This window comes from Tachypleus tridentatus, chromosome 9 (genome assembly GCF_004210375.1).
Source record: "Tachypleus tridentatus isolate NWPU-2018 chromosome 9, ASM421037v1, whole genome shotgun sequence".
Taxonomy (NCBI): Eukaryota; Metazoa; Arthropoda; class Merostomata; order Xiphosura; family Limulidae; genus Tachypleus; species Tachypleus tridentatus.
In genome coordinates, this window is record NC_134833.1 from 29,351,896 (window position 1) to 29,364,329 (window position 12,434).

At 31.7% G+C, this 12,434-nt stretch overlaps 1 protein-coding gene across 7 annotated transcripts in view; it reads left to right on the forward strand.

Annotated features, from left to right (window-relative positions):
• The first annotated feature begins 2,776 nt into the window (after positions 1 to 2,776).
• The window catches only part of LOC143224951 (cap-specific mRNA (nucleoside-2'-O-)-methyltransferase 1-like), a 31,086-nt gene continuing 21,428 nt past the window's right edge, over positions 2,777 to 12,434 (forward strand). For 2 of the 7 annotated variants that reach the window (XM_076453480.1, XM_076453479.1), the window contains exon 1: positions 2,785 to 3,172. In XM_076453480.1, the coding sequence (XP_076309595.1) occupies positions 3,148 to 3,172 (25 nt within the window). In that variant the 5' untranslated portion in view covers positions 2,785 to 3,147. Of the gene's footprint in view, positions 3,173 to 12,434 lie in introns of all 7 variants that reach the window. The other 5 variants (XM_076453481.1, XM_076453483.1, XM_076453476.1 and 2 more) reach the window with 4 other exon arrangements.

The window sequence follows — 12,434 nt, forward strand, 5'->3', positions numbered from 1 at the left end:
GTCTCACGATCTACAGTGTACTTGACTATATTTGGGGAACATTTCAAGTCTGCAGCAATTTGCTGGAATTCAACGAGTATCACATAACACTTTTATGTTAACTATCTGTTCTACTGACAATTCTATATACGTTTAAGGGCCGAGGAATGACAACAAAATTTAATATACACTACATGGCCAAAAGTATGTGGACACCGCTTCTAATTAGTGGGTTCGGCTATTTCAGCCACACCCTTTGCTAACAGGTGCATAAAATCAAGCATACAGCCATGCAATCTCCATAGATAAACATTGGCAGAAGAATGGGTCATACTGAAGAGCTCAGTGAACAAGTAAGTTCGATAAATTTCTTCCCTGCCAGAGCTGCCCCGATCAACTGTAAGTGCTATTATTGTGAAGTGAAAGCGTCTAAGAACAACAACAGCGTAGCTACGAAGAGGTAGGCCACACAAGTACACAGAATTGGACCGCCGAGTGCTGAAGCGCGTAAAAATCGTCTGTCCACAGTTGCAACAATCACTACTGAGTTTCAAACTGCCTCTGGAAGCAACGTCAGCACAAAAACTGTTCGTCGGGAGCTTCATGAAATGAGTTTTCCCAGTTGAGCAGCCGCACACAAGCCTAAAATCACCATGCATAATGCCAAGCATAGGCTGAAGTGGTGTAAAACACACTGCCATTGGACTCTGGAGCATTGAAAACGCGTTCTCTAGAGTGATGAATCACGCTTCACTGTCTGGCAGTCTGACGGACAAATCTGGGTTTGGCAAATGCCATAAGAATGCTGCCTGGTTGAATGCATAGTGCCAACTGTAAAGTTTTGTGGAGGACGAATAATGGTATGGAGCTGTTTTTCATGGTTTGGGTTAGGCTATTTAGTTCCAGTGAAGGGAAATCTTAATGCTACAGCATACAATGACATCCTAGAGAACTGTGTACTTCCAGTTTTGCCGAAGTTGGTGTGGAAGAACTTGACTGGCCTGCAGAAAGCCCTGACCTTATCCTCATCGAACATCTTTGGGATGAATTGGAACACCGACTGCGAGCCAGGCTTTCTCGCTCGACATCAGTGCCCGACCTTACTAATGCTCTTGTGGCTGAATAGGAGCGAATCCCCATAGCCATGTTCTAAAATCTAGTGAAAAGCCTTCCCAGAAGAGTGGAGGCTGTTATAGCAGCAAAGGGGGGCAAACTTTATATTAATGCCAATGGTTTTGGAATAAAATGTTTAATAAGCACATATGGGTGTGATGGCCGAGTGTCCACATACTTTTGGCCATGTAGTGTGTATATATTGTTAAACACTTTTTCTTAAATCAAAGTTTATTTGTGGAGTGCTATTAAACTGATTTCCATACCAGCCGTCTTGAGATACATTTTTACTTGAAGTGTGTTTCTCGTCGTCACGAAACAGGAATTAGTGGTTTTGTCACAGTGTTGAAAGCTACATTCTGTAATGGCACAGTAGAATTAGGTCCATAAAATGAAAAGAATGACAGAATATTTTCTTTTCTTAGACTTTTGCACTGTACTGTATATTTACTTTGACCACCGTAGGTAATCGAACTAGCTTTTAAAGTCCATGGACTTACCCTCTGTCTATCCGAGACGCTATCTCAGTAAATTTGAGAACATTAAATCATGCTTGAGCCAGATTAGGGTAACCTAAACAAAATAACATAAGAAGAATAAGCCAGGTTTTTGTTGTAAATCAGCTTAAATGGGACCTTTGTAATAGTTGTTTCACGACATAAAACTATATAGTGAGCTGATATTTGAGCTCTGTTCACCGCAGAAATTGGAATCCCAAATTTTAGCATTGTAAGTTTGAAAACTTACTGTTGATCTACTGGGGGAAGGTCTTGTAACGAAATGGTTCGAATCCATGTGATACAAGAAAATGTTTCCTGCGCGTTCAGCTGTGTGCTATAAGAGTTACAATCGATCCCTTATGATGGATGGTGAAGGAATGCGTGCTGCTGACTTTCTGCTCCACTCTCATCAACAATTAGAAATTAAGGATAACAGCATGTAATTTGAGTAGCTTTATCATAAATACAAAATTCGAATATTTAAGCAGCAAAAATGCTCTTATTAACGTAATGTAATACGATAATAATAAATTATGAGAATATAAAACGTAACAATAAATGCTGGTATTAAATTACTTTCAAAATCAGTGATAGAAAAATGTTTATGAATTGTTACAGGGCCCGGCATGGCCAAGCGCGTAAGGCGTGCGACTCGTAATCCGAGGGTCGCGGGTTCGCGCTAAACATGCTCGCCCTCCCAGCCGTGGGGGTGTATAATGTGACGGTCAATCCCACTATTCGTTGGTAAAAGAGTAGCCCAAGAGTTGGCGGTGGGTGGTGATGACTAGTTGCCTTCCCTCTAGTCTTACACTGCTAAATTAGGGACGGCTAGCACAGATAGCCCTCGAGTAGCTTTGTGCGAAATTCCAAAACAAACAAAACAATTGTTACAGGTAGGTTAAGTTTTAAAAGCGTAATGTTTATATTAATTTGTCAAGTTGTATTATCGTCTTGCTTTGAGTTGATCTCAAAATTTTGATCCCTCACAGATCTAAGTTATTCCCCCACCCACCCCGGCCCGGCATGGCCAAGCGTATTAAGGCGTGCGACTCGTAATCTGAGGGTCGCGGGTTCGCATCCCCGTCGCGCCAAACATGCTCGCCCTTTCAGTCGTGGGGCGTTATAATATGACGTTCAATACGACTATTCGTTGGCAAAAGAGTAGCTCAAGAGTTGGCGGTGGGTGGTGATTACTAGCTGCCTTCCCTCTAGTTTTACACTGCTAAATTAGGGACGGCTAGCACAGATAGCTCTCGAGTAGCTTTGTGCGAAATTAAAAAAAACAAACAAAACAATTTTTTTTTTCGTACAGCATGTTTGCGAGTTGGGTTTAGTAACGAAAACAAGAAAATGCTGTATTGGTGACGAATGTAGGTTAAGTTTTGTTTGGAGTGTGATTTAGAAAGCTAGTTTTTATAGGACTTACCGATTACGAGAGTAGTTGATTTGGAAAAAAAACGAAAACGTATATTCAGCACGTTTCGTCTTTATTTTTAAGAATTTTAGAAGTGAACTGGCACACTCCTAGGGATATATTACTATAGCAGTCACCATAATGATCCGTGGACATACTTTATCTGGTAAGAATACAGTAACGAATTAGTAAGATAAATGTTAGTACTAGTAGCAATAGCACATTAAGAATTATGACACAAACACGAAGCTCATTCAGTCAATGAATTATTCGATTTACCACTTATCACTTTGTAATCCTGAGCTAGGACAGATCGAAAAACAACTGTTCTAATATCTAAGGCTAAAAGTACTTACAGGTATACATTTTTAATTGTAATATACTGTATCTTTATTATTTCAATAATCGCACTTTAGTGTATTATTGATTATGTCAGTTAAAAATAGTGCTTAAATTTATAAACACTGACATGAGAACTCCATAATCCAAACTAATTTGTTTCTAAGATGAAGTGTTTTACAGCAGAAAAATGTAGGTAAAATATAGGATGATATTGGTAATGTTAGAATAAAAAGCAGTGTAAATATTGAGCATTTGTAAAGTTTAATAGTTCTTTACAAACAAAAATATTAAGTACACCTTGAACAGTCCATGTTTTTGAATACTTAGTATGGGCATGGAAACTGTTTTAAAAATTTATTATTATTATAACAGATTTACCAAACTGCATGTGAACCATGCAGTAAAAAAATATAAAAAAATAAGTCGTAAAATGGTGAAATATTTTCATGTGTTTTGTGTATTTAGTGGTATGCATATAAAAAGTTTGAAAATTGTGGATCCTTTAGTACGTGTTTCCAACTTTTTCATGTTTATAATAAATATTGTTTGACATCTCTTCACCACAGTGAACTTGTGTTTATGTATCATTGATGTTACAAATTTATTCAGCATATGCTGGTACAGGCTGTTTAAGATACCAAGATTAAAATGTATGAAACCTGATCTACTTTATTTAAATTCTTATATAAATGTAGAATCACTTTAATGAGTAAAACTGAAGCAATAACTAAAACACCATGCATGTGATATGTAGTTCATCATATAGTTATTGATACTTATAACTGCTACAAGGTGGTAAATCAAATGGCAGATTTGGTTTCATATTATTAATATCTTCAACAGCTTTTCTGTTGAATAATTTAGAATAATAAATTAGGAGCACCATTGATATATATCCTTCAAATGCTGTATAAATGCATGCTCATTGTAGTAAGTAAAAGACAACTTACAACTTTGTACTTATATAAACTGTATGCAATGTTGTATTTATTAATACAATTAATAAGTTAGTTAAAGATATACACAGTTTTGATTTGTATAGAAAGAATGGAATTCTGGTTCTTATCAATTCCTGCTTAAATATAATATATAGTCAAGGGACTATTTTGTCCTTCAAAGCTATCCTTACCTGCCCATGAGAAAAGTAAAAATTTAAGCTAAAGCAAGGGGGAGACTTTCCAATCACATAATGGAAAAAATAATTTTACCTGAAAAATTAGAATAAAAAGAGAATAAAATTTAAATTTTTAATATAGATTATGCAATACAAAGTTTCTGACCAAATGTTAGCACTAGTTTTTAAACACCTTTCTAAAAACTTAGCGAACTTTTTGATCAATGTTGATAGTTATAAAATTAGTATAAGCCTGTTGCAATAAAATTATAAGTAATTAACATTTCAATTTTGTTTTTATTAAGCTGTGAAAAGCATACATATGAAAATATTTCAAGTTTTCAGAAAATTTTTCACAATAATAAAATTGGATTAAAAATATGGAACCTTTGACTTTCAAATGGTTTAAAATTTTTTGGTATAAGCAAAATTAAAGAGTAACTTGAAGTAATAACAGAACTGAATATTCAGATGGAGAAATTTTATCATAGTTATTTATCACAAATAAACTAGAATTGACAAAGGTTGATGTCCATATTCAAAAAGTCAGTGTCAGTACAGATTTTGTAGTACCTGCTGTGAACACATATCACAACCAACCAATTCTTCTAGCTTTGTTTATCTTAATCCACAAAATATGCAGGTGTTCGTGATGCAAAAATTTTCAATATTACATCTGATTTTAAGCTTGGCAAAATCAAAATATTTTGAAGTTATAGTTTTGGTTTTTTTTCCTTTTATTCTTGTGTATATGTCCATGAGATTTTTTGCTTTTGTATTGCCTTTTTTTTTTCCCCTATTTTTTTTTTCTTTTCTGTTTGTACAGGGTGTTTGGAAAGTTACTGTGCACTTATATTTATTAACAGACATGTTTCAATATAGAATACAGGAGGTAAGTATGAATGACAATTATAAACAATGTTAAAAGTGACCCCTGTTGGCATCAATACAGGCTTGGATCCTTCTTATTTGGTTTCTAAACACTGCTATCAGTTGCTGGCTTGAAATAGACTGAATGAATGCTGATTACAAAACTGCACAGTGACTTTCCAAATATCCTGTATAATTCCTATGAACACAATGTATATACGGTGTTGTATATATATATTAAGCAATATGCATTTTTCATTTCTTTGTACTTCTTATGGTTGTGAAAATGGCACGTAAAATAATTTTTTTGAAAGGAGATGAAGGCTATGTATTTGACTTTGAATAAACTTGAACTAACCTCAATGATCCATGTATTTGTATAACTGGTATTGGTAGATTCACTGGCTTACTAAATTGGAAGGTGTTAATTTTGAAGGTACACTGGGTATATTGACATGTCAGAATTTAATGTGTATATGCTTGTGAAAGTAAAATCTAAGAATATTGGAGTTTCTTTTTCTGAATTGCTTTTTTGATTATTCTTGCCAGACATACCATAAAATATTATCAGGTACCAGTGGATGAATTTGGATTTGACATCACTGTTAAGGTTTTACTCAACCTCTCTCGAGGCTTTGCTCTTAACAGAATTAACACATGATGCTCTTTATTTTCACTTCTACAGAAATATTTGTCATTTATTAGCTTCATGGTGAAATTTTGTAATTACTTGCATTGGGGTTGTATATTTATGGACATATTCTATATTTTCTAACTTTCTATCTTTGTTAAAGGTGCTTAGAAAGTGAACATTAAATATTTTCTATTTGACACTACATTAACAGCTTTTGTACAGACTGAGATTCATAAAGACAATCTGAAATTTCCAAAGGTTAACTTACATGACTTTTATTTTAAACAGGACAGAGTGATATTATGCTCTTGGCAAAATTCTATTGTTGCAAAGTTCGTGTTGGAGCTGTGTTTAACAAAAATATTAATATTGGCTGTTCTGTCTCTGTTTATCTTGTGTGTGTGTGTATATATATGAATAGGTATAATAAAGTTGTGACTAGAGTTGGATAAATTAATCATCAGTTAGTGTATTATAAACTAACAGATTAATTTCACAATATTCATTGTCATGAAAATAATCAAATAATTGAAATTATTTATTATAACTATTAATGTTTTCAGTTATTATTCCACTAGTAAATTAACTTATGATTAAAACAGTTACCATGCAAGTAATCAACTGATTGAAATTATGGTTTTTTCTTGTTTACTGTTTTCAGTTGTTTCAACTATCTAAGTAATCAAAGTATTGTCATCATATTTGTTTGTTGTTAAGTACAAAGCTACATAATTATGATTTGAAGATCTTGAACTTGATTCCCATTACCATTAACTTGTTTGCCTTGTCACTGTTATTGCATAGCTACTAAGGCAATACTTTACTATCACTAATTTTGAACTGCTGACATATAGAGAAAGCAACTGGCTGGGAGCAACTCACCATTGATTCTCTGGTTACTTAAGTTTTGAATAAATTGTAAATTTACTGTTTTTTATATGTTGTATGTTTCTAATTTATAACTTAATGACTGTATTTTAAAAAAGAGAGAGAGGAGTAACTATAAATAAAATGAGTTACATACTGTTCAAGTTGAGAATATTGAAGCTGATAACAGTGAAGTTGATGTTATTGGGTTTCTGTTGACTCACAGTAAGTTTGGAATCAAGTTGTAGATTATAATTCAGATTTAATATTATATGTGCTAATTTATAAGCGGCTATTAAAATAACATATCTAAATATAGACTTTAGTGAATTGCATTCTATGTTGAATGTAACACTGTTTATAGTTAGATGTTTGTGATGTCAATATACTAAGTCTTTAGTTTTGTACAAATTAGGAACTCAAATTACTAGTATTAACAACCCAGAATATAAAATAAGAACCTCGCATCTTTTTATTTTACTAAGATGCGATGTGTACTGAATCAAACATGGTGGCCCTGTTAAACTTTTTCCATTTTTTGAAAGTCTTTTATGTACTTTTACTATAATATATAAGATTAATACCCAATTGACAGATTAGAATATCCCCCTTATGGTCTTCTCAGCCACTTTAATCTGTGAAAGGGCTACTATATTCTTTCAGATGAAGTTGTGTCTTTAGTTTGCTTAAAGATTCATATTTTTTAAAATCTCAATACATTTCAGTTACTAAGTTTAATAAATTATAGTGGAATTCTATGGCATCACAAAATGTTTATCCTTTGTGTGAAATTTTAAAAGGCTTAGCAACTTATGCCCAGCAGCAACCAAGTACAAAGGTTATAGCGAAAATAGGTAATTGTTTGCTTTACTTCTTGATTTATTGTTTTATATTTTAATAAAAAATAAGTTTAATAATTTATTTCTAAATAGTAATAATCTATATATATCTATGTAATGTATAATTATTGAAATGCGACTATATTACAAAATACTAGTCCACTAAAACACACAAGACAGGGAAGACTAAAGGTCAGTTTTATATTACTGGATATGTAACATAAGTGTACATGCACTGTTAGTGTAAGTTGTAATATTAGCTAGGCATGGCTCGAAGGTCAGTGTAATAAATATATGTGTAAACATATATCATTATGAGACTTAAGCTACTTAGACTAAATGTTTGTATTTTTGTGTTATAATATCTAATTATTTTAACATGAAAAAATAATATATTTACTTCCTAAGTCTTTTGTGATGGTTACGAGGTTGGTCAAGTGACACTTCCTACATAGAGTATGTAAAATAACATAAAATATAAAGTCTTACTGAAAACAAATGTTTGAAATGTACTTAGGAAGTTTTAGAGATTACACAAATAATATTTGAGATTTCTGGGACAAAGAATAGTTTTTTTTTAATCATTACATGAAATTATTTTGCACTCAGGCTAGTAACAAAAGATTCTATTTTCACACATCTTTATTAAAAATATTTTATTAAAAAATCTGCTTTTTGTATACAAAGTATTTGTAATCTTTACTAAAGCTATCAAATTTTGTATATATATGTTGTATCAAAAGTTATAATGCAAATGTGTAGACAAACTCGTATGTGTTATACCAAGCCAATAGCAAAAAGGGTTAATGGTAAGAGGCAGGAAGGCTTTTAATTGGAACTTCTTACAGATCATCAGATGAAACTGATGAAATTAATGAGCAACTTTACAGTGAGATAAAGAATTCAATTGTTAATGAAGTTATAATTATGGCAAATTTTAATTTCAGGTATATAGACTGGGAAAGGAAGAATCAAGTTATGAGGGAGAGAGTTTTTAGAAACTGTTCAGGGTGGTTTTCTTCAGCAATTGATTGAAGAATGTATGAAGACCGATGCTATTTTAGATGTATTATAAACTTCTAATAAAGGAATGGTTAATAGGCTAGAGATTAGGGAAAGTCTGGATGCAAGTGATTATATTTTAATTAAATTTGATGTTTTTCTACAGATGGAAATAAGGCTTCCCAAAAAGCAAATTTTGAATAAATGAGACAGGAATTATTTGCTGTGAATAAGGCAGCTGGAGAAGAGGTACTGACTGAATGTGGAAGATTTTTTAAATAAATTCTTAAATATTCAAGATTGGCATTATATACAAGAAAAAGTGGTTGGTAACTGCAAGTGCAAAATCAGGTTGGATGACAAAAGTTATAAAGAATATAATAATATAGAAGCATTTTAAAATTAAATAGGCTAGCATTTGTGACATATGTAATATGTTCCTGCTATACAATCCCAAGATGCCAAAAAATTATGAAAAACACAGAAAATTGAAAATTGTCTGTATCTACATCGGTACAGCAAGAAGGTATCTTTGTTCCAAATCCCATGCATGTTTGTTGATGTACGTATGAATAGTTGATAAAAACCCCAGTTGCATTTTACTTGCTGAAAAAAGTTGAGGAAAAGACAAAATTGCCCATATTTCTGTTTGAGAGCTGTAGAAATGGCATGAGTGTATCAAATCACACGTAAAGTGGTTGAAAAAGTTAGAGTAATTGTTACAAAATCTTAAAATTATGCTTTAATTAGCATCTTAACACCCTGTAATTACTAAAAATGGATATGTGCAACATTTTTGTTTGCAAATGTGTGTTAAAAAAGTATCTTTATACCAAATTGCAATTTTTTTCTTGACTTTCAAAGTTCAATTTGATTGAGTTAAACATATTCAGTATGATTTCACAGCTCAGTATGAACTCCAGCTCTGCTAATGTTGTGGGATAAGATTCCTCACACAAAATAATTTAACATGTCAACATAAAAGATAATGTTTAGGTCTAATTCATTACTTCACATGTACACATAGTTGTTAATGTTTTCAGTTTCTTACTCCTTAGTGTTTCAATGTTGAAGATAATGCTTAGATGTTAATTATTCCCTAATATATTCGTATTGAGGACAATTTGTAGACATGTGAAGAACTGATTAACTATGTACATATAGAAGTTTGTTTAGAAACAATTTATTATGCCATATTGTGTACTATTTTGAATATAATGTTTGATCATGATTTATTGCTCCTTTCTATGTACACATAACTGTAGGTGCTGGGACGTAATCATTTGATCCTTAATATGTATCCGTAAATGATGTTTAGATCTAGTTTATTGCTCTCTAACAAATGGAGTATATGATGTTTTGTCATATTTAGTTTTTCTTCATGTGCACATATAAGGTAGTATTTCATCATGGGTAACTACTACTAAATATATACAAATAGTAGATAATACTTCAATCTAGTCCATTCCTCTTTAATATGTACACAAAGATGATCATGTTTAATTGTTTCTGTATTCCTCACTATGTTGACATAAAGGTTATTGTTTCACCATAGTTATTTACTCATTAACCTGTATGCATGGATGATAATGTTAAGTTCTAGTTACTCCTTGACGTCCAACACATCAAAGATAAAATTTTATCCTATTTCATTACTTAACATGTCCATGTAGACAATAATGATTAGATCTGGTTAATTACCTCTTCATGAGCAGTTGGAAGATAAAGTTTAAATATAATTAATTCATAAAGTGTTATACATTGTAAATAATGTTTTGTTGTGATTACTTGCTCCTTAATGCATTCACAGTGAGGTCATATCAAATACATGATGCTGTTGGAGGAATGATGCAAGTGTAAAAATACATGCTGTAACTCCAAGTTTTCTTAGCATATTTTGATAAGATTTTGTTAAAGACTACGTGCATTTTGTACACAAAGAATGACATTATTTTAATTATTTGAACTCCAAATATGATATTTGTCTGTTGTACTTATTTGGAATTAAACTCTTATGATTTTTTATTTTAAGTATAAAAATACTTTTCTTCACCTTACAGTTTGAGTTTTATTTGCATATTCTCTATAACATCCTAAATGAATAACAATTTTTTTTAAGGTAAATTTTTATATTTTTCATTTTTTTCTACCATAGCACTGACTACAGATGTCATCATTAACATATAGTGCAAAAAAAAGTTTAAGATTAAGAAATAGAAAAAATGTACATAATGTTTAATTTTTCATAGAATATTTAAAACATTTTTCTTTTGATTAAATATTTAACTTCAGATATTTAACTTTTCATGTGTGGTTAATGTTTAATGTTTTATATTACTTTTCTATCCTTAATTTATTATTTATCTCAACTCAAATAAACAGTGCCTTTGGGGGTATATTACAATATCTTTGACAAATATATGCAAGCGTTTAGCAAAATGTTCTTGCACTTGCGTATTATTGTAAGTCTCGGCAACTGAGGTAAAGTTTGAATTACATATAAAAAAAAATTTAACCTTTCTAATATTTTCACAAGTCAAAGCTGCATAATGGGTTATTTGTGCTTTGCCTAAGTTTATCCTTATAAATTTATTTTAGTGCCTCATGTTTGTATATCTTTTTTTTTGTGTGTGTGTGAGGGGTAGGTTATAGTTCAAGAGTCTCAGGTTTGATTACCCTAGCACCATATTTGTAAAGATGTTAAGACTATCACTAAGTTTTAACTGCTGACTGGAGAGAAGACAATTGTGTGGCACCTGCCTCAAACATTTTCTTCTTTGGTTGTATGTACCATCATTAAATATAATTGATTAGCTATGTTTTTAAGACTAGACATTAAATTTTAGAGAGTACAGTGTCAAAAGCAAAACATTACAGTAATTCAAATTCTTATTTTTAGATATTACTGTTTATTGTATTCAAACAGTATAGCTTACAATTTGTTGAAAACAGAGTAAGTTTTTATAAGATGAAGATTGATTTAACCAGGAATATAGTAACCACAAATATCGTTACTTAGCTTGATCTGACACCCTTTTGAAAGGCCAAATCTGAGGTCACTGATAAATTTTTGTCTCTTCATGTTTGTTTTTTTTACATATTTTGCTTTCAAAAGTGGTGACTACTCCAGTTGTAGAAATTAATTTCAAAGGAAATATTTTTAATGAAACTTAGTTCCATTGGAACTGACTGGATATATAAAATGGGAGTTTCTGATCAGAGAAAGAAAAAACATTAAGAAGAAGGGAAGTAGTGTTAATGTTTTTCAAAAATGTGCCTTACAACAAAAGTCCTGAAAATTTTATGACATAAAAAATTAAATAACATTATAAAAAAAATTGAAATCTAAAACTAGATATTTAGCAAGGTTTGTAAGTTTCATTCAGTTTGGTTAAGTATTTACGTATATCTACTGTAGGAAGGTAAAAATCATGGGATATTGGTGAAACTTCCCTTCCATGTCTGTAAAGGATTAATTTCTTTAAGTGTTGTGCCCCCTGCAAGTACAGCGGTATGTCTCCGGATTTGCAATGCTAAAATCAAGGGTTTGATTCCCCTTGGTGGGCTCAGCAGATAGCCTGATGTGGCTTTGCTCTAAGAAAACACACTCTAAGTATTTTGTATAAGAGGATACATATAGTGGCATACACAGCACTACAGAATGGATTGGGACTTTTTCCAAAACATTTGGACCTCTAATTTTATACAAATAATTCAAGTGATTTACCTGTAAATCAAGTGTTTATTGAATAAATAAAGA